The sequence below is a fragment of the Lolium rigidum genome, unplaced genomic scaffold (assembly GCF_022539505.1).
Source record: "Lolium rigidum isolate FL_2022 unplaced genomic scaffold, APGP_CSIRO_Lrig_0.1 contig_2871_1, whole genome shotgun sequence".
Classification (NCBI taxonomy): domain Eukaryota; kingdom Viridiplantae; phylum Streptophyta; class Magnoliopsida; order Poales; family Poaceae; genus Lolium; species Lolium rigidum.
Window position 1 is genome coordinate 1 of NW_025900099.1, and position 23,745 is coordinate 23,745.

General features: G+C 45.0%; 1 protein-coding gene across 1 annotated transcript; it reads right to left on the minus strand.

Annotated features, from left to right (window-relative positions):
- Positions 1 to 2,036: 2,036 nt before the first annotated feature.
- Positions 2,037 to 17,675, minus strand: LOC124680799 (putative E3 ubiquitin-protein ligase RING1a). The gene is made up of 9 exons (XM_047215840.1): positions 17,617 to 17,675; positions 5,398 to 5,456; positions 4,084 to 4,165; positions 3,830 to 3,950; positions 3,695 to 3,736; positions 3,074 to 3,604; positions 2,798 to 2,905; positions 2,516 to 2,713; positions 2,037 to 2,405 (listed from the first exon to the last, which is right to left on the minus strand). Exons 1-9 carry the CDS (start codon positions 17,637 to 17,639, stop codon positions 2,373 to 2,375), a joined length of 1,197 nt encoding a protein of 398 aa, XP_047071796.1. The 5' UTR covers positions 17,640 to 17,675; the 3' UTR covers positions 2,037 to 2,372.
- Positions 17,676 to 23,745: the final 6,070 nt, after the last annotated feature.

A 23,745-nucleotide genomic window follows, 5' to 3' on the forward strand; every position in this document is an offset into this window, starting at 1 on the left:
CGTACCACCGTCCCGTGTGCACTCCGCCCTATGGCCCCTACTTCTTCTCCCCCTCGTGAGGATCCCTCCTCCGAGGTACCGTCGATTAGGCAACAACAGGGCGCATTGACATTGCCAGGTTGAACTTTGGGATATTGTTCCTTATTCCTAAGGTCCCCGGGGCTATTTCTTTTGCATGATGGGATTCATATGAGGTTTGACTCCCACAGATCGAAATTCTATTGGGAAGGCTCATGCCCGAAACGCAAGTACCATCTCGTTAATTGGCCAACAATCAGAGCTAAGGAATTCGAGGGCTTGGGTCTGCTTAATACAAAGAAAATGAACATGGCTCTTCTACTAAAGTGGGTGTGGAGGCTGTACCAGGATGAAGGCACTATTTGAGCAAGGATTATCCGTGCTAAATATGCTGATGCCTCTGATCTGTTTGCCGAGACTAGCCAAGGGGGCTCCCAATTCTGGAAAAATCTCCACAAGATTAAACACCTCTTCAAAGTTGGGGCTAAGCATGAGGTGAAGGATGGAGCTCGTACAACTTCTAGATGGATGATTGGTGGCTGGGTAATGCGCCCCTCAAAGACACCTTCCCCCCTCCCTTTTGCCATCTTTGACAACCAGACACTCTCGATGGCTAACGCCTGGCATAATTCTCAGCTGGAGATCCGCTTCCGCCGCTCCCTGGACCAGGAGGCTGCGCCAGTGGCGGGGATTGTTGGATCTAGTCGACCATGTGGAACTTTGTCCTAGGCACGACAAGGTTTCATGGCACTTGGAGCCTTCGGGCAGATTCTCTGTCAAGTCCATGTATGTTAAACTCTCTCAAGGCACGACGGTAGCTCGATCACTTCAAAGACATGTGGGAAGCAAAAGTGCCACTTAAGATCAAAATCTTCTCTTGCGCTTGATAACCCCTCGAGTCAACAGATCACCATCTGGCACTATCCGTCGAATGGTTCTTGTTCTCTCTATGGGGTCCTAGAGGATGCGGACCATATTTTCTTTTCCTGCTCTATTGCCCAATTTGCTTGGTCCGTGCCGCGTCGGTTACTTGGGTGTAACAAGCGCCCCGCCAACTTTGGCGAATTCCATGCCATTGTGTCGAGTTTCACGGGATACAGGAGGCAGATTCTCTGGGTCTTGTTCGTTGCTCAATCCTAGACGCTATGGAATACGCGCAACAAACTTAGTATTGAGAAGAGGGTTATAAATCACCCAGCTGATATAATATATAAAACTACCATTTTATTGCAGCCATGGATCCTCAATTTCAAGGAAAAGGAAAAGGAGGGACTAAGCTAGATGATGCGCGAGCTAAGGAGCCATACGTGACCATGAGGCCAGCAAGCTGAAGACCTAGTGCCCCTAGCTAAGAGAGCTGTACGTGACCATGAGGCCAACAAGCTGAAGACCTAGTGCCCCTGCCTTGATGTCGTTCGGCGTGTTAGTGGGGGCGAAGCTATAGACCCAACATGTTGGTGTTATGTAAACCTTAAAACCTCGGGCTTTATTAATTTAAAGTTAAGCATGGTATGTCTTATATGTAAGAAAACTAGTCATCAACCCATGGTAATTGCGATCTTGTATCATATGAACAACTTTAGCAGGACTTTTCCTTTGTTATATATTTTTTTCGGCTGTGTGCATCCATACTACTATTAGGGTATTGATGTAGTTGGTATCTTCATGATATTAGTATATTCCATTTTTTTATAAAAAGACATTAAACAACTTAAATACTTAGAACTATCACTCTGTTTCATAATATAAGAGGTAGTAGCTAATTAGGCAAAGGTGAACACGAAATCTCTTTAACTTTGTGCCAATACGGTGCAGGGGCCTTGCTGCCGAAAGATGCTGGCTGGAGCAGTTACAAAACCCTCATTGAAGGCAAAATGGCGACCAGCGAGCTAGTTTATCATAGTGTATATGACGATGCAACTCATACTGCAAACTCCACAAGTTTGTCAATCAGAACAAACCATAAAGTTTACTAGATTAGTGTTCGCCGATATATGTAGAATGAGAGCATGACGAACAAAACAACGAATGCCTTCTGTATCAATATTAGCTTCCAATTTTCTATGATCCCACGAGCTGGTATAAATGAACACAACTCAATGATTAACCAATAGGAGACCGCTTATAATTTTACTAATTTAAAACTATCACTGATATTATTGACCCAACGGTACTAACACCATGAAGATCTAGCTATATGTTACAAAGAAAGTACACCAATCTAAACAAGAACTCATAGGGAAAAAAAGGATCTACCATTTTGCACATCCAGTGCTTTTCACAAACAGCCCTTATCCAGAAGCAGACCCAACATAATACCAGCAGATGATGAAAAGTGCCGCCACAAAAGTGATCTAGTCTCGAGTTTTCAAAGCATATAACAATTCCTGCCAAGTGGCAATTGAAGTTAAAAAGAAAAGTAAATATTATCAGATAGCACAGCAACGAGCAAGCATATATGATAGCTAAATTTGGTTCATGCATGGTTGGTTCTTACCACATCGTTGCGATCAGAGGCAGATGACAGGTGAAGATCAGAAAGAAGCTTATCTCCCCTCAATCTTTCCAAGCCATCAAATAGCCGCGGATTTGTCTCAGCAGAACTTGAGTCTGTTGCAACACCTCTATTGTGAAGGTCCATCCTCATATAGATCTCAAGTTCTTCAACTTGCCGAGACAACTGGAGAGCAATTAGCTAGAAAAAAAAATTGGTTATTTGATTTCAACCGCATAAACTACAATTTTCCAAAAAGATAAATTTAGAGAGGCAAGCAATCACCTGTACGAGATGTCGAATTGATACAGTTGGTCGACAACTTAGATAGGGCTTTTCCAATTCAGGTGTTGCTTTTCCATCAAGAGGAAGGAGAACAAGATACAAGTTGAACTGCAAGGAAATAGTATGAAAAACCTCAAGTCTGAATAAAACAATTAGAACTACAGCCCATGTAGCACAAGCTCCTTGTATACATTTGAGTCAAGTTCGGCTAGTTCATGCAGATCTATATTATCTGGCAAAACTACTGGAACAAGAGAAGATACATATATCCAGTACCTCTTTATCCATTTCATCAGTTGTACGGAGGTGCTCCACCAACTTCGCAACACGTCCGCCCTTTCCCAGTCTGCAATTTAAGCCACCAACATTGCCATGTCGAATTTGGCTTCGTGTGCCATTTTTTCCCCATGCAAGCATCTCCCCCCGCAATGGAGAGCTTGTGAAATTTTCTTTAACAGATACTGGTTCACCATTCTCCTCAGATCCATGGTCACTACTGGCAATGATTCTATCAGGAGAAGGTAGTGGTGGAGGCCTCTTTCTACCTCTTTTCTGCTTTAAATCTGGAGAGTGGTTATCAGCAGAAGACGACTCTTTGCTGGCATCATTAGCATTTACTTCTTCTCTATCCTCATTATTGGAGACAGTAAGGACAATATCACGAGCAACAGTTCTACCTCTCCCACGTGTTCGCATATTTCTTCTGTACTTCCTTGCAAAAGCAGTGGCAGTGGCTTTTGCTGTGGAACATTTCTTACCTATGGCCTCTGACTGTTTTCGAATCGTTTCCTCAATGGTTGCTTGAATCTTTCATGAAAAAATGATATTGATGAGTAACCTAAACTTTGCATGAGTATTTTCATTGAACACTACTTATTACCAAGAAGATAAGATTACCTTCTTATTCCGAGTCTTTTCCTCTTCACTGAAAGCAAATTCCTGAAGCCTCAATTATATGAGAAGCACTGCAAGAAAAGCTAAATGGGGCTAACTAAGATAACCTAAATGCCGAGAGTGTAACATAGACATCACCTCTTCCTCATACTTGTCAATATCGGGGTATAAGGTTGCAATCAATGCATCATAATTAGGATCGTCCCTTAAAGAACGCCTGCTTGCACAATGAGTGCGGCATGCCGGGCACTCATTATTTCTGCAAAACCAGTTTGCACTGTCAAATAAGCAATGCTTTGTTTGATGATTTACAAAACTGAATTAGCCTGTGAATTTCCCATTGTGAAAATTAATAACACGGCAAGCATGTAGAATTTTTTTTGACATCATACCCGAGCCGCATAGATTTATCAATGCAATCCCTGCAGAATCGGTGCAAACATTCCATAACCGTTCTTGTCTTTCGGATAATGCCTGTAAATTGAAGGGCAAATATTTTGATTTTTCATATCTTCATCAGACAAAAAATGACCACATGTAGAACAGCAATATATCTGAAACTTCATAATTGCGAGCTATAGTAGGTGTAGCAAGTGACTACTATATCTTCACTTAAATTTATTTATAGTTTTTATCCAACACATTAAGTTTGTGTCATCGAAATCTACTATGCGATTGTGAACTTCTTAAAATGAAAAGGACGTCAACTGTACCGAAGATTTGTACCCAGGTAGGAAGTTATACCATAAGATGTAACAGAGGAAGGTAAACTGTATACTATATACTAGACAAATGAGAGATGGCCAGACTCTGAACTAGAAGAGGCACACCACAGGATATATGAAGCATCGGAATGGGAAAGTGGCACCCATTAATTCGAACAGTAGGATTTACATTCAGTACAAATCATGGAAAACACCTATGCATGGTACCAGAAAAATCATACAATCATACTGAAGATAGATGCAGGATTAAGATCTCCTGAACAGTTAGCTAGTATTGACAATTCAATGCCTTCCCTGAGGAATGAAGCAAAACTGGAAAATCATTACGATGCAGACTATGGCTTCAATTTAGCTATGCTATGTATTACTTACACCATGCGGAAGAAATCTAGTGCAACTACCCTTAAACTTGCAAAAGGCCAGTATAGAATAACTTTAGTTAGGCACTTAAAAGACAACTAACTGATGCCTAGAAGCTATCAACGCTAAACTGATGATCTCAATGTCAACAATTATTAGAGGGAAAAATAATACTACCTCCATCCCAAAGCTTAAGGCTTATATTATTTTTAGAAAGTCAAACTATGTCAAGTTTGACCAAGTTTTTATCAAAAAACATTAACATGCAAAATACAAAATCAATATCATTAGATAATAATGAAATATATTTTAATACGGTATCTACAAAATATCATATTTGTCGTTAGATTCTTCTAAAATTTTGGTCAAACTTTACTTGGTTTGACTTTAAAAAAAAAGACTTAAGCCTTGAGATGGAGGTAGTATACACAGTGGGACACACATGAAACAAGCAAGCTACTGAATATGATAGGTTAAATTATGTATTGATAAATAATGTGAAGATACATATATAGACGTAAAGGGAACTTGCATTAGCATGTTCAAGAGCTTTCATGTAAGCATTCTGAATAGCAATATGGAATCCAAATCCCTAAGCAAAATAACAACAGACATACATACCTAAACAAATAGGGCACTGGACTTCCTTCCGGATTTCAGCTAATTTCACTAGTATAAACCTGACGAGAAAATAGTTCATGTAAGCTTGAAGCTGTGTGAGGCATTAAATCTTTCAGAATCTATCAACCTGAATGATCTTAGGTTTGATCAAACAGGTCAATTTTTTTTTTTGTTTTTTGGCTGAGGTTGGAACAGTTCAATACAAAGTAGTAGCATTAGCTTGAAAACATAGCTAACTACAAACTGAACACAAAAAAATAACTTGTAACCTGTAGTACGACATAGTTAACTACAAACTGAACACATTATAACTCTTCAGACCAACTATGATCCCCAACAACGGACCATATAAATTTCCATAGCATTTGCATTTTCAATAAGACTACTGGTTGAAGAGCATGATGTGCATTTGTAACAGAGTGCTACGTGTGTGGAACTAGTAGGACAAATCACAAAGAAAAAAATAAAGTTATGTAGTAGTGTACCAAAAGCAGAGTCAGAACACCTAAAATTGCTATAGCAAACAACGTTAGATTCAGATCAAAAGAAAAAAAAAAAACGACGTTAGCACATCTAACTGAAGTAGTAATGTAGCATCAACAAAAATCGTATAACGAAGAGTTTCAAACACAAGCTGGTTACACGCTATGAGAAATTATCAACACACAGCCCCAAATAAAAAACAGCAAGCGAATGGCAAACTCTTAACGTAGAGTAGAAACGACGAGACAAACAGAGCAGCTCAGCCTTCAAATGCAAAGTGGGGACTCCAGTCCAGCATGAGAATGTGGCACAAAAAGGTAGCTTGCACAGCTGGGACTGGGACCGAATATGAGTATGATGGAAGCAATGCATAGTTCGCAGGAACAGTTTGTAGTTAGCTATGTTTCACCGGCGTGGGTGGGTGGGAATAGGAATAGGACACGAGGAAACGGAGGAAACGGGGGTAGGAGTCGAGGATACGGAGCATGGCAGCGCGAGCACGACAAATCGCACAGATAGCCACACGGGATCCACGATACCCGAAGGCCGGGATAGGGCCGGAGCCGGGAGAGACCTCAGACCTCAGGGGAGGGAGGGAGGAAGACTCACTCATCCATGTTGCCGTCGCTCTGCGCCGACTCGCTGTCGCTGTACGCGCCGCCGCCGCCGCGCCCCGCGCTTCCCGAATCTGCCAAAGCCACAAGAAATAGGAACACACACATGCTTCTTAGCCATATTCACGCCGAAACATGCAGAGCACGACGGCGATTGCGAGATACGAGAGGTGTCGATGCGGGCTAAGCTCACCGCATACGCGCCGCGGCTGCGGGTCGGTCGCCCGATTGGCGGCGCCTCCTCCCGGCACCGGCTGGATTCCTCCTCCCTCGCCCCGGGCGCCGCCGGCTGTGGAAGCATCCGTCCCGTTGGCCTCCACGTGGTCGCGTGGTTTGGACGACGGCGAAGGGCGCTGGCGCTTCTGCGCGGGCATTCTGCCCTGGGATTCCGGCGAGGCGTGTGGGAGAGGGGATGTGGCGGTCGACGGGGAGGGCGACTGGAAGAGACGGCCAGGTGGGTGCGGCAGCCTGGATGGACGGAAGGCAGGGGGCAGGAGGCGGAGAAAGAGAGAGAACTTCCGGAAAATAAATAAGGAACCCGATGTGTGTGTTGTGTTGTTGCTCGGTCGGTCGTGTATATCTTGTGCCTGCGTGTGGGGTCTGACTGCTTTCTATGGCTTTGGAATCGCGCGAGAGACCAGGTGAAAGGCAGCGAGCGACGCCAAGGACATGCAGGCCGCCTCGCCTCGTCTGCCGTGCTTCTGGCCGGAGGGCAGCCGTACTTCCATGCCGCTCGATTTGGTATATGGGTGGATCAAGGAACACGCGTAAAGAAGAGCACAAGACTGAAAGCGAGCATGTGTTGCCGTTTCGAGACGCAGCGAGAAGAAGATGCTTCAGGAAGAGAGGAACCATGTTTGCTGGGTCGCCGATTTTGTTCAACCGGCCCCGTCTACCGCCGGCGCAAATCGGCATATGCGTGACGACGCCCCCGGACCTCTCCGCCGGCCGGCGGAAATCAATCGAGCTCAACATTGACGAACCCTTAACGAACTGATCATGATCTCTGTCCTTTAGCTCGTAGACCGAACGCGTTCCACATGGGGCAAAGCAACAGAGTTTGCGAGCCGTAGAATAGGAAAAATGTAGTTTCTTAAGCTCATGCTTTTGAGTTTTTCAGACTCAGCAACCTAGATTTAGAAACATGGGGGGTGATAATCTACACTGAAGATGGAAGTGAACACTTTCTATGGAAAAATGATCTTCAAGAAACATACCTCTGGAGGAACAAAATATTTTCCTTCCAAACAGAGGGAAGAAAGACGCAGCGCTACTGCGATGGAAGAAACACGTCTAGCCGTTCAGGTCATTCGACACTAGCCATAAGGCATTGCGCTTGAGTTGATTCTACTTCAGAACTTTCCAGTGGTGAACTGACCTGGACCATCTGGTGACGGAGAGATAAGTACGAGACAGGTTTTCTGGACTCAACCAAGTTTCGCATTGCAAGTTGCAACTCGTCGGATCATTAAGCTGTTGAAATATTGGGCCCACTTTTAGTGGCCCAAATTAGATTTCAGTTTTTCCTATAAATCTCAAAGCTCACATAGTGGCAGCCTTGTGAGTTTGAGCCCAAGTTGGTGGCAGCTCACTAGGGAGTGGCAAGAAGTGGGAAGTTTAGTCCCACATGGAAAGTTGGGTGGAAGTTAGACCACCTTATAAGGTGAGTTGTTCCACCACTAGTAAGTGAGTGAGAATAGCAATGCTACATGCGCGCTCCTCCTCCTCCTCGCTCGCTCGACACGACACGACACGACACGACACGACACGCGCGCCGCGCTCGTGGTGAGTGGATTGAGCCTCGAGCCGAGACTTTTTGCAGCTCAGGAAAACGAACAGAGTCCTAGACGGACGCGTCGCAGTTAGTCGGTTCGGGTCGCTCCCGGATCGTGGGCTATCTGTAACCGACTCGAAACGTTCGTGCGACATGGGCGTGGCCCACGTTGCCTAGGATTTCCCGAGCCTATATAATCTCTTGTCCGGCTACCGCAGAATCACATCCAATACACGAGTTAGGGTTTCCACCTCTCTCTGCTTGCGCTGCCATCGTAGCCTACTCCATCCCGCGAGCCGACGTGCATCGGCGAACGGGAGAGCAGGTCTCCGGAACCACTCGTCCTTGCGATCCTGTACGGGAGAGGGCGAATTAGGTTTTTGGGAAGCGCTCGCGCGGCTGCTCAAGCTCTTCATCACGGGTCGCCTTCCGTCCAAGTCGGGCGGTGCCGCCTACCGTCGTCTTCAACGCGCGTCTACTTCGACCCGTCATCCCCGTCGTCAACAACGTTCACTGCTGCGACATCATCTGCTACACCTCCACCACCACCTCCGCCGGATCGGTACGTGCGACATATCTCGATCTGTTTAGCGATGGATGCTTTACGGTTGCGTGCTGCTGCTACTCATGTTGATTAATGCATCTAGTATGTTCGAGTTTCACATGTTAGTAGTTGCTTGTCATCATGTTTTATATTCTGGAATTAATCATGGAAATTCTGCCTAATTATCCAACAATCCAAAAACCTAATTGTAGGCAATTTCCTGAGTTAACAATGGCTGGTTTTGTTGATGCACTTTGAGGCCGGATAAGTTTACCGGTGTGCACTTTAAGAGGTGGCAAGTTAAGGCCACGCTCGGCTTACTCATACGAAAGTGTTCGAAGTTAGTGATGGTTTACTGAAGGAACTATATCTGACCAAGATCGAGAACAAGTTCAAGGAAAACAATACTCTCTTCGTCGGATGCGTTACGAGTATTCTTGCTGATCGTACGTGTGATGTGTACATGCACATAACAGATGGTAAAGAGCTTCGGGATGTACTTGAATGCTAAATTCGGTGCAACCGATGCGAGCGATGAACTGTACATCATGGAGAGCTTCCATGACATCGGGATGGTAAACAACCGTTACGTAGTCGAACAAGCTCATGAGATACGAGTGCATTGCGAAAGAGCTCGAACTCCTTAAGTGTGCCTTACGACAAGTTTGTGGCTGGATGCATCATCGCTAAGTTGCCCCCTTCATGGAGGAACTTTGCCACAACTCTCAAACACAAGAGACGGAAGATATCGAGTTGAAAATCCGATAGCATCTCTTGATGTTGAGGAGAAAGCTCGAGCTAAGGATAATGCGAGAAAGGAGAGGGTCGGTCTAGCGCCAACATGGTGCGGAAGAAACCCTACGAGCAAGAACAAAGGGAATAACAAGCCCTCCTTCAATAAGCCTATGAAGACTACAACCTTCAAGAAGAAGAAGATGATAAACAAAGCGGATCCGAGCTGCTTTACCTATGGAGAGGCTGGCCACTTTTCTAAGGACTGTCCCGAGAGAGGGCGGACCGCAAGAAAAGGGGAGGCAAGTCAACACGGTGAACGCTAGCAATGCTTTGATGGGTACGGTAATCTCTTTACTGTTCTTTCGGTATTTCAATCTCCATGTTGGTGGATTGATACAGGTGCTAATGTTCATGTGTGTGCTGACATATCCATGTTCACTTCTTACCGAGGTCGCTCGGGATTCTTCCGTCTTGATGGGGAATGGGTCACATGCTTACGTTCGTGGTGTTGGCACGGTAGATGCGAAGTTCACTTCGGGGAAGATCGTGCGAGCGAGAACGTGCAGCATGTCCCTACTATGAACAAGAATCTCGTTAGCGGCTCCCTTCTATGGCAGAGATGGGTTTAAGGTTGTGTTAGAGTCGAATAAAGTAGTTGTTTCCAAGTTTGGACAATTTATTGGTAAAGGCTATGAGTGCGGAGGCTTGTTCCGCTTTTCGCTTTCTGATTTCAGCAATAAGTCTGTGAACCATATTTGTGGCAATATTGGTGATGATACCAGTGTTTGGCATTCTCGTTTATGTCACATTAATTTTGGTTTAATGTCTCGGCTATCCAGTTTAAGTTTAATTCCGAATTTCACCATTGCCAAAGGTTCTAAGTGCCATAGTTGTGTGCAATCAAAGCAACCTCGGAAGCCTCACAAGGCGGCCGAGGAGAAAGCCTGGCACCTCTAGAACTCATACATTCGATCTATGCGAGATGAATGGTGTGTTGACAAAAGGTCGAAAGAGATATTTCATGACATTGATTGATGATGCGACTAGATTTTGCTATGTTTATTTGTTGCGAACTAAAGATGAAGCTTTAGACTACTTTAAAATTTATAAGGCCGAAGTTGAAAATCAACTAGAGAGAAAGATCAAGCGTCTTAGGTCGGATCGTGGTGGTGAATATTTTCCTAAAATCTTTGATGAATTCTGTGAGGAACATGGCATTATTTATGAGAGGACGCCTCCCTATTCACCCCAATCAAACGGGGTTGCCGAGAGGAAAAACCGCACGCTGACTGACTTGGTGAATTCCATGTTAGCCACTGTCTGGTTTATCAAAGGCATGGTGGGGGAAGCTTTGTTGACTTCATGTCATGTCCTGAATAGAGTTCCTAACAAGAATAAAGATAAAACCCCTTACGAGGAGTGGGCTGGGAGAAAACCATCACTTTCGTATTTGCGCACATGGGGATGTTTGGCGAAAGTCAATATTCCAATTACTAAGAAGCGCAAACTTGGACCAAAGACAGTGGATTGCATCTTTCTAGGTTATGCTCCTCGGAGTGTAGGATATAGATTTTTAGTAGTTCAATCCGAGGTACCTGATATGCATGTTGATACTATTATGGAATCTCGTGATGCAACATTTTTTGAGAATATGTTTCCTATGAAAGATATGCATAGCATTGCTAGAATTTCTACTTGAGATAATTCACGAGTCCGAGTACATCTAATGAGTATTTTGAACAATCACATGAGAATGTTACTCGAGAAGGATGACAATGAAGCTCCTAAACGGAGCAAGAGACGAAGGATTGAAAAATCCTTTGGTGATGATTTCATTGTGTACCTTGTGGATGATACTCCCACGTCCATTGCGAGAGGCATATGCATCTCCGGATACGGATGATTGGAAAGAAAGCTGTCCATAATGAGATGGACTCGATTCTTTCTAATGGAACTTGGGAGTTGTCAGAACGACCCCATGGATGCAAGCCTGTAGGCTGCAAATGGGTGTTCAAGAAGAAGCTAAGACCTGATGGTACTATTGAAAAGTAGAAGGCGCGGCTTGTAGCGAAAGGCTACACACAGAGAGAAGGCGAAGATTACTTCGACACCTATTCACCTGTCGCTAGACTTACCACCATTCGAGTACTACTATCCATGGCTGCCTCATATGGTCTTATCGTTCATCAAATGGACGTAAAGACGAGCTTTCCTTAATGGAGAGTTGGAAGAGGAAATCTATATGGATCAGCCTGATGGGTTTGTAGTAAAAGGTGAAGAAAGAAAGGTGTGCAAGTTGCTGAAATCTTTATATGGCCTGAAACAAGCACCTAAGCAATGGCATGAGAAGTTTGATGAGAACTTTAACTTACGTAGGCTTTGTTGTCAATGAGAGTCGACAAGTGCGTTTACTATCGCCATGGTGGGGGCGAAGGTGTTATACTATGTTTGTATGTGGATGATATTCTGATCTTTGGTACAAACATGAAAGTAATACACGAGGTCAAGTCTTTCTTGTCAAAGAGTTTTGATATGAAAGATGCGGGAGAAGCTGATGTAATTCGAACATCAAGCTGATTAAGAACGAGAGTGGGATTACTCTAACGCGAGTCCCATTATGTTGAGAAGATCTTGAGCCGGTTCGGCTATATTGATAGCAAGCCTTCTTCAACACCTTATGATCCCAGTGTGACACTACGCAAGAACCGGAGGATTGCCATAGATCAATTGAGATATTCTCAGATCATTGGCTCACTCATGTACTTAGCGAGCGCGACTAGACCCGACATCTCTTTTGCTGTTAGCAAGTTGAGTAGGTTCATGTCAAACCCGGGTACTGATCATTGGCATGCACTTGATAGGGTCATGCGCTACCTATGTGGTACAATGAGTTATGGGATTCACTATTCGGGGCACCCGAGCTGTGCTTGAAGGATATAGTGATTCGAATTGGATCTCAGATGTAGCTGATCCGTACGCCACAAGTGGGTATGTATTTACCTTTGGAGGTGGCGCAGTGTCATGGAGATCTTGTAAGCAAACCATATTGACGAGGTCAACTATGGAAGCAGAACTTATTGCTTTAGACACAACCACTGTTGAATCAGAATGGTTGCGTGAGCTCTTGATGGACTTGCATGTGGTTGAAAAACCTGTTCCGGCAATCCTTTTGAATTGTGACAATCAAACTGTAATTGTCAAAGTGAACAATTCTAAGGATAACGCGAAGTCATCAAGACACGTCAAGAGACGTTTGAAGTCTGTCGGGAAATTGCGAAACTCCGGAGTAATAAGCTGTTACATATATTCAAACGAGACAAAAACCTGGCGAGATCCCTTTACAAAGGGACTATCACGTAATGTGATAGAAAGTGCATCGAGGGAGATGGGTTTGAGACCCGTTGATGTTACGCCATAGTGGTAACCCAACCTTTGTGATCGGAGATCCCGTGAATTAGGACACGGGAAGAACAAACTAGTGGTTTAATTGAGGAGAGTATTATGTAACCCTCTCTATGTGAAGATGCACAACTCTCAATTGTTGTAAGGCAGGTTGGCAACAAGCCTTAATGTGTTTATGTTGGCTATTTTAGCAAAGGTGCTTGTCCTACAGAGCATTCTTGAAATAACACACCTATATGAGTCCGATTGTTAAACGTCGCAATCTATGAGATTTGGGTGATCTCTAGTAAACTCAAGAAGAGACCATGAAGTATGACGCATATGCTTCACCCGCGGGGTAGGCTACTGGCAGCCATGTACTGGTCATGACTTTAAGTGAAACCCTGTTCACGCAAAACTTGCAATTCAAGGCTTAGTCCATTGTTCAAGTGTGAATGGATGTAGCTTAAGGTTCTAGGCGGAAGTTCAACTTAACAGTCTCCGCTGAAACACTTGGTATATAAACAAGCAACGAGTATTGGTAAATCTCTAAATGGGGATTTGAGATCTGGTGGGGGATTGTTGAAATATTGGGCCCACTTTTAGTGGCCCAAATTAGATTTCAGTTTTTCCTATAAATCTCAAAGCCCACATAGTGGTAGCCTTGTGAGTTTGAGCCCAAGTTGGTGGCAGCTCACTAGGGAGTGGCAAGAAGTGGGAAGTTTAGTCCCACATGGAAAGTTGGGAGGAAGTTAGACCACCTTATAAGGTGAGTTGTTCCACCACTAGTAAGTGAGTGAGAATAGGAATGCTACACGCGCACTCCTCCTCCTCCTCGCTCGCTCGACTCGACACGACACGTCACGACGCGCGCGCCGCGCTCGTGGTGAGTGGATTGAGCCTCGACCCGAGACTTTTTGCAGCTCAGGAAAACGAACAGAGTCTTAGACGGACGCGTCGCAGTTAGTCGGTTCGGGTCGCTCCCGGATCGTGGGCTATCTGTAACCGACTCGAAACGTTCGTGCGACGTGGGCGTGGCCCACGTTGCCTAGGGTTTCCCGAGCCTATATAATCTCTGTCCGGCTACCGCGAGATCACATCCAATACACGAGTTAGGGTTTCCACCTCTCTCTGCTTGCGCTGCCATCGTAGCCTACTCCATCCCGCGAGCCGACGTGCATCAGCGAACGGGAGAGCAGGTCTCCGGAACCACTCGTCCTTGCGGTCCTGTACGGGAGAGGGCGAATTAGGTTTTTGGGAAGCGCTGCGCGCGTCGCTCAAGCTCTTCATCACGGGTCGCCTTCCGGTCCAAGTCGGGCGGTGCTGCCTACCGTCGTCTTCAACGCCGTCTACTTCGACCCGTCGTCCCCGTCGTCAACAACGTTGTCATCAACAACGTTACTGCTGCGACATCATCTGCTACACCTCCACCACCACCTCCGCCAGATCGGTACGTGCGACATATCTCGATCTGTTTAGCGATGGATGCTTTACAGTTTGCGCTGCTGCTACTCATGTTGATTAATGCATCTAGTATGTTCGAGTTTCACATGTTAGTAGTTGCTGTCATCATGTTTTATATTCTGGAATTAATCATGGAAATTCTGCCTAATTATCCAACATAAGCTAGTGAGCAGTGACAGAATGTGTGACAAGTAATGTCGACAGCGATATGCCATTAGTTTTTTGAAGTTGCAAATTGTCATATAGCCTGATTTGTATCTTACAACCCTATTACAGGTTACAGCCTTGTTTTTTTTTTCTAGAATCAGAACACGAAACTATAATTCATGACAAAGAAAATAAAATCTGGATTCATAGCAAGAATCCATATTTTAAAAACTATTCCACGGAAGGCATGAACTAGCTTGGGAAGTTCAGAAGAAGAAAGTCTGAGTGACTCTAGGAAACGCCAAACTAAGAGGATGTCTAACAGGCCCTGTATTTTTTCGCCCCGTATAACACGAGTAAAGGGCCCTGTATCCGGTTTTCGCCGGCCAAAAACTCGGACGAGCTAGCAGAGCCCGTATTCTGTTTTACGGGGTGGGGATACGGGCTCTGCTAGCTCGTCCGAGTTTCCGGCCCCTCAAAACAGGGTTTTTTTGACAGTTTGGATATTAAAACCAACACAACATTCACATAAAATAAATGTTTTACATCACACAATAATCGTCATAATTATTACAATAAATGTTCTAATGGAAGAATTAAACAAATAACAAATGTTTCACACATACAAGAATAGGAAATGAATGTTTCACACATACAACAATGGGAAATGAATGTAAAAACTCATTGGCCATGCAACTGCCAATGGTGATCAATCAGATCTTGGGTGAGCTGGTGATGAGTCTCGGCATTTTCAATGCCTCGATGAGCTGCAAGAAAAGCTTCAATCCGATCAGGGTTCCTCTCGGGCTGCACTCGGGTGCCAACATTGTCATAGAAACATGGCAAGTTCAAACCTCTTTCATCTTCAATGATCATGTTGTGAAGAATGACACAACATGTCATGACATCAACAAGAGTTTCCTTGTCCCAAAACCTAGCAGGACCCCGGACAATTGCAAACCTTGCTTGCAAGACACCAAAAGCTCTCTCAATATCTTTGCGGCATGCCTCTTGATTTTTGGTGAAGCAAGCTTCCTTTCTTGTCAAAGCCCTGTCCTTTTTCTCTTTTATGGACTTGACAAGGGTTGCATAGTTAGGGTAAATACCATCTGTGAGATAGTACCCCATGGTGTACTCATTGTTCATAACTTTGTAGTTACAAGGTGGAGCATCACCCTTAACTAGTCTTGCAAACAAAGGGGATCTATTCAAGATGTTGATGTCGTTGAGTGTCCCCGGCAATCCAAAAAAAGCATGCCAAATCCATAAGTCTTGAGAGGCCACAGCTTCAAGAACAATGGTAGCATCACGGCTTTTGCCACAATACATTCCATGCCATGCTTTTGGACAATTTTTCCATGTCCAATGCATGCAATCCAAACTACCAAGCATCCCCGGCCACCCCCTCTTTTCATTGATCTCCATGAGCCTTTTTGTATCATCCTCATTTGGAGCTCGGAGATACTTCTCTCCATACAACTTGATCACCATCTTGGCAAACATACGCACGCAATCCGTGGTTGTTTGCACACCAATGCGAAGGTACTCGTCGGTATAATCTGCTGGTATACCGTATGCAATAACCCTCATGGCGGCAGAATTTTTTTGATATGGACTAAATCCCATGACTTGGGCAGCATTTCTTCTTTGCTTGAAATAATCGTAATTTGCCTCGCAATCTTTGACGATTCTCTCGAACAAAGACCTACGCATTCGGTACCGTCTACGGAAGAGGCGGGGAGGATAGGTCGGTACCTCGGCGAAATAATCTTGCATCAGCTGTTCGTGGCCGAGCGCGCGGTTCCGCGGAATACACATACGCCCCATCACGGATCCTTTCCGCTGATCCAGCAGCTTCATGCGGTCCTCCGTTTGCTTCAAGCCGAACAGGAGCAGCATCATCTCCGTCTCGTCGTCGTTGAGCAACTCGTCGATGTCGGAATCGTCGGAATCCGACGACGACCAATCGGTCGACGTCGCCTCCAAATCCGCCATGTGCACATCCTCCGAAGCCATCTACCACGGGGTACCATACATCAGCCCGAAATCCGACCAATTTACCGGCGAGAACGAAGAAGAACGCGGCGGAATACTCACCGGCGACAAACGGCGGAGAAGACCACGGCTGGAGGGCGGCGGCGCGCGCGGAGGGACGCGGAACTTCGGCGGGGGTGCGGCGGAGGTGCGGCGGCCGTCGACGCAGCTCGGCGCGGCTCGGCGGACGGCGGAGGGGCGCGGATCTGACGGATCCCGGCGAAGGCGCGCGGGGGAAAATGGATGGGGACAACTGAAATGTCCGCGCGCGCTTTCGGAATTGGGATAGTGGTTTCGCCCACTATCCCCGCTCCCACCCCGCACAAGTAGGGGGCGACGACCCGCCCCGTAGTCGAAAACAGCAAAAAACGATGCGGGGGCCGTTTTTACGGGGCGTGCTAGACGGCCGGGTAGACGCGAAACCCTCAAATCGACGGTTATTATACGGGTTTGCCCCTTTTACGGGGTCTGTTAGACCTGCTCTAACCTTGCATTCAGCAGCTCCATGCCTACTTTAATTAATTAGTAAGGGATCCTGGAAGGCCAACAAACCCAGGAGATGAGAAACCAGCGGATACGTACGCTATGACAGCCTCATAACAACAACAGTGGTCAGGGAGCGACAGTGTTCTTGCCTCTTGGCATAATGGCGAAAGCATGCACACCAACATAATCCGCGACAGTCGGCGACACCTCATCTGTACAATGTTTATAGTAGGGCCAGAATCTCGTGAGGATAACTCTAGCTCTATCAAAGACAACATGGACTAAAACACAGACAATTGGGACGATGCAATCGTCGAGCATCGCGGTTGTATACTTGTGTACCACCACTATCCCTGAGACCCCGAGTCCTGAGATCACCAGAGCAGGCCATGTATATCGTTGGAGATCAGCATCGGAGCAGCACCATAACGGAGCTATCGGCTAGTGCATGATTGCACGAGACATGAAGCGGTGAGGAGATCGGATCGCCGTGACGGGTACGCCTAGACGACCCAACAGAGGAGAAAGAGCAGGGGGCAGGGGTAGGGAAGGCTTACTCGTCCTCGTCGCCGGCGCTCATAGACGACTCGCTTTCCTTGCCGCTTCCATCTCCACGGCGCCGACCCTCCGCGTTGGGATCTGCGCAACCAATCAAGCACGGATGGGACCTCTTAGAGATACCTACAGGGCCATGGCAACAGAGATGTCGGCGCCGTTCACCTCACCGAGGTAGTGCGTCTCCCGCGGCGCCGCCCTCGACCGACGCGCAGCGGGCTCGCCGTCTGAAGACCCATGCGAGGCCCCGCCCCCGCCGCGGCTGGTGGCGGCGCGGCGGACTGCGACGTGGCCGTGCGAATCGTCGTCGGAGGCGGGCGGCGGGAGCGGGCGCTTCTGGGCGGTCATTCCGTCCTCCGGCCGGGTCCTCGCGCGCGCGGCGGCTTCCCCTCGGCGTTGGGGGTAGCGGCTGGTGGTTTCGTGGAGAGGGAGGAGAGGGTGGAACTGCGGCAGGGAGAGGAAGGGGAGGGCCAGGAATGCATTTGTGTTGCGTTTTAGTAGTTCGCGTGTGGGCCAGCGAAGAAGGGGCCAAGGAAGAAGAGGGCGGGCCACGGGAGGTGGTAGCCGGCGGCACACCTGCTGTCTTTGCGGCGATGCGAACCGTTTCTGGATTCAGGTAGCCATAGTTCTGAACTCGTGATTGATCAAGTGAGCAACCAGTTTGTTACCTTTGATGTAGGGTTGACAACTTCAGATGGTGTAGGTGTGTTCCATTTTTTTTTTTAAGATCAAGACCATTTTTTGCAAAGATGTCAATTGTCAAGACATTTAACTTGTATAGTATTTGTTCAAGCTATACAAGATTATAGTAGGCTCCATTCAAAAAAAGAAAAAAAATAGTAGGCTAGACTTGAGGATGAGGGTGTGGACAAATAAGATGCTGAATTAGATGAATGTACTATTTTCAATAAGGGAAGTGTTAATGGTAGAGGCTGGAGGAGAGGTTTTCCCATGGGAAGAGATAGATGTAGAAACATTTATACTAGTAGTAAATTGTTTAGTTGATTATGTACATGGCTGGATTATTTTGGAATATAAAAGTCTTGGGGAATGCAATTAATGATTACTACCTCCATCCCAAGGCTTAAGGCCTATATTTTTCTCAGAAAGTCAAACGAAGTAAAGTTTGACCAAATTTTTAGAAGAATTTATGAACAAATATGATATTTTGTAGGTACCATATAAAAATATATTTCATTATCTATCTAATGGTATTGATTTTGTACTTTTCATGTTAATGATTTTTTATAAAACTTAGTCAAACTTAACATAGTTTGACTTTCTGAAAAAAATATAAGCCTTAAGCCTTGGGAGTTGGGATGGAGCCTGGAGGTAGTACAATTTATAAGCTGCATTTTGTTGGTTTGCAAGAAACTACGTTTTAAGCATGCATGATTTGAATCGGCTGAGTGACAGACATAGCTTTTCATGGATTTGTGTACCTTTAGTCAGACAAGGTGGTGATATGTTGTTAATTGTGAACATTTTATTTTTTTAAGGTGTTAGATTTTGAAGTTGTTGTTTTCATATTAGGATGGTTGTGAAAAATAAAGAAACTGGGGGAATGTTGAAATCTTGTAAATATTTATGGTGCACCACATGATAACGCTAAAGAACTATTTTTAATTGAGTTAGTTCATATTTTCAAGAATATGAATAAGTTTCCTTCAATTGTAAGTGGTGATTGAAATTTGATGAGGAAAACTAGTGAAACGTGATGAGGGTGTGCCTTCAAAGAAATGGTCCAAATTGTACAAGCAAAGGGATCAGCTCTCATTGCATGGAAAAAATTGAAAGACCAAAGAATCAAGGTGGCCTAGGGTTTTGAATCTTGAAACCCAAAACAGAGCTTTACTGCTGAAAAATCTGGATAAATTATTTAACAATCATGACATTCCTTGGGTTAGACTTGTCAAAGCATCTTATTAAAACTATGGAAATTTGGCTGGTACTTCTGTTGAGGGATCCTTCTGGTGGAGAGCACACTTTAAATTAATTGATATCTACAAAGAAATGGCCAAATGAACACTTGAAATTAACTGATAATTGGGATGACATCTGTCTTCAACATAAGTTTCCTCACCTGATTACTTACAAAAGGAATCATCTCATGACTGTAGAAGAAGTGTTGCACACTGAATTTCTGGAGGATTTTTTTCACTTACCTCTCTCTAAGCAAGCCTTTTCTGAATTTGAGCCGATGGAAATTATTTTCCATAATGCAAGAGAAAAGATACAGGAAGAAAATATTGACATGTGGAGCTACATCTGGAGGAATAATACTTTTACTGCCAAAAAGACATATAACACCATGATTGGTTATCTACTTCTACACCCACATTTCAATTGGCCGTGGAATACATCATGTTAGCCGAAAACAAGTTTTTCTTGTGGTTTCTTCTGCATGATAGACTAAATACCAGGAATCTCTTGAGGAGGAAATTTTTTTAGTTGCAATCTTTTGCTTATGTTTTTAATCAATGTTCTCAAGATGAAGAAACTCTTGTGCACCTCTTCTGGACATGTCCATTTGCAAAGCAATGCTGGAACTTTATATAACCGCAAAGAAGAAGAGATGGATCAATCTTTCAAGCTATATCTCATATGCAGGATAAACTAAAACTACCATTTGCAATGGAGATCATTATGTTGGTTCCTTGGGGCATATGGATAATCATAAACAACAAAATTTTCAGCAATCAAGCACCAAGCTTTGCAAATTGGAAAGTTGTTTTTTCTTAAGGAGGTCAAATTACTCTCTTACAGGATGAAAAGAAACATGCAAATTCTTTCAAGGAATGGTTGCAAACACAAGCTTAGTTTTTTCCTAGTGTAGTTTCCCCTTTCTTTCTTTTGTTTTAGAAGAGATCCTCTCTCTTCCTTGTAAATACTTTGCTTTATAATAATATAAATATTGCAGCGTGTTTTCCACTGTTTCACCTTCAAGAAAAAAAAGAAACGGTCCTAGCTTTAATGCAATTATCAAATATTGGGAGATAAAATAGATAGAGGTGGTGGTAGAAGATTTACTTGGTCAAATAATTGGTTAAATATCACTATGAAAAATGTTGGATAGGATTTTAATATCGTTTTTTTAGAAAAGTTTTATCCAAAGATGGTTATGCAAGTTTTAACTAGGGAAATTTCTGACCATTCTCCTCTTTCGTTAGATTTTGGTTTGCAACAAACAGATACATTTTAAATTTGAACTGCTTTGGTTTCTTAGGAAGGATTTAGGGGAAATAGTTACAAAAGTATCGAATCTTTTTTCCTAAAAGGATATAGTCTCATGTGTGGTAGCATAGGGCTAGGAAGTAGGAACTAAGGAAAACCTTAAAGGGTTGGAATTTAACTACATTTGGTTTATAAGAAGCAGAAAAATAATTTAGGTGATCCGATAGATGTAATAGATAGAGAAAGTGAGATTGTAGGTTTAACATAAGAGAAAAAGTTATTAAGGAAGAACTGCAATAAAGAATTTACACAAAATTATAAAGAGGAAGAGGTTATGTGGTTTCAGAGGGGTAAGAAGAGATAGTTGCTTGAAGGAGATGCTTTAACTTCTTATTTTATGTCTAGGGCTAGTGGTGAAAAAATAAAAATAAAATTGTTTCTTGGCAACAAGAAGATGGTATGATTGAGGTATGCCAAATTTTAATTTGTACAACTCACTATTATGGATGTTTGTTTGGTTCTGGAGGAAGTGTTGGTAATGTAGCTTTACACATTGCTATGCCCTGTGTTTTGGATGAGAATGATAAATTTACCTTGGAAGAATAAAACTAGTTGTGTTTGAAATGAACAAAAACATGGCACTTGCTTCTTATGAGTTGCCAACTGAGTTTTATCAGCAATTTTGGTCGTGAGTGAGTGCAGATTTTTTTTCACTATGTTTCAAAACTGGTATAATGGCAAGTTGAATATTGCTTGTTTTAACTATGGAATTTTCACTTTACTTCTTAAGTGTGTAAGAGCTGATAGGATTCAACAATATAGTCATATTTGCCTTTTGAATGTATTTTCTAAAATATTCACTAAGTTAATTTATAATAGGCCTGTTGGATTGCCTGATTAATTGGTACCTTAACAGTCTTGGTTTTGTTAAAATCAGAACTCATGGCGGACGGAGCGGAAGATGGAAATGATCGAGTGTCTATTCAGGAGAAAGAAAAAGATTTATGGATTCATAGCAAGAATACGTACTCTAGAGTCTAGACGCTACTCCTAACAAAAGCCGTGAACTAGGGAAGTTCAAAAAGAGAACAACCCATGAATCCCGTAAACAGCAAATTAATCGGTGACTCAAGGAAACGACAAACCGGTTTTGCATTGAGGAGCTCGGCGCCTGTTCTAAGGGATCCTAAAAACCGACTACACGCAGGAGATCCTGAAATCAGCGGCTACACCATGGCAGCACCGGCGATGGTGTTCTTGGCATTCTCCGCCGCCGTTATGGCAGCATGCACACCATCATAAGGCTCGGCGCTTCATACGTTTAATGCTTACCCTAGGATCAAAATCGCGATCACCGCGGTTGTATACTTGTATAGCACCACTCACCCTGAGATACTGCTGAGCTCACCAGCTCGGCCATGTATCTCGCCGGATGCCAGCGTCAAGGCAGCAGCATAACGGGATAGCGGCTACCTCGCACGAGACATGCATGAAGCAGAGAGGAGATCGGATCGCCTTGGCGGGCACGCCTAGACGACCCAGCAGAGGAGAAGAGAGCAGGGGCAGGGGCAGCGAAGGCTTACTCGTTCTCCTCGCCGGCGCTCGTAGACGACTCGCTGTGGTTGCCGCTTCCGTCTCCTCCTCCACGCCCGCCCTCCGTGTCGGGATCTGCGGAACCAATCAAGCACGGACGGATCCTCTTAGAGATACACATCGAAAGCGATGCCCGCGCGCGTGCATCGGGAGACAGAGAGATGTCGGCGCCGTTCATCTCACCACCGTAGCGCGGCTCCCGGGGCGGCGCCCTCCACCGACGCGCCGAGGGTTTGCCGTCTGACGGCCCATGCGAGGTTCCGCCCCCGCCGCGGCGGACGGTAACGTGGCCGCGCGAGTCTTGGTCGTCGGAGGCGGGCGGTGGGAGCGGGCGCTTCTGGACGGCCATTCCGTCCTCCGGCTTAAGGTTCCCGGCCGGGTCCTCGCGCGCGCGGCGGCTTTCCCTGGGCGTTGGGGGAGCGGGCGGTGGTCTCGTGGAGAGAGACGAGAGCGGCAAGAGGTGGGTGGAACTGCGGCTGGGAGAGGAGGGTCTGCAAGACTCTGCATTCCTGTTTCGTGTAGTAGTGCGCATGTGGCCTGACCGGATTTGGCGATCGAGCGACAGCCAGCGAAGAATAAGGATGGCAATGGGCAGGGTATGGGCAGGGTAGAGTAATAACATACCCATACCCGTATAGTCAATGGGTACAAACTTCTATCCATACCCGTACTCATGGGTATAAAATTTTACCCATACCCATACCCGGCGGGTACCCGTACCCATTGGGTACCCGGTGGGTAGGTTAAATTGTACGCAAATCAATCACAATTTTACATTTATCGTAAAAAAATTGATTAAAAAATTTAATTATCTCAACTCAATAATAGGTAGTTGAGTACATAACAATTAACATAATATAAAATTCACATTCTCATATTCTAACCCATAAGTCAACAAAAGTAGACGTGTCACATAAGAATTTGACAATAAACGGGCAGGGTATGGATATACCCGCGGGTACGAGGCTATACCCGTGCCCTGCCCATGACTTAACGGGCAGGGTATGGGTACTACCCATGGGCATAAAAGTGTACCCATACCTCCCATGCGGGTACGGTACCCGCGGGTACCCGTACCCGTGGGTAAAATTTCCATCCTTAGTGAAGAAGGGACGTTGGCGGCGCTCTGGACGTTGTAGCCGACGGCACGGCACACGCCCGAATTCGCGCAACCACAGTCCTGAAATCGTGATTGATCAAGACAGCGGGCAGTTTGGTACTTTGATATACTGTTGATAATTTGAGATGAAGTAGGTGCAGTTCAGCTTTTTACCGGCAAGACGGCCTGATAACGAATTTTTCCACAGTTACCCTAGCTAGAGGATGATTTTGTGTCGGTCTAATCTATCATGAGGTGCGTCGCC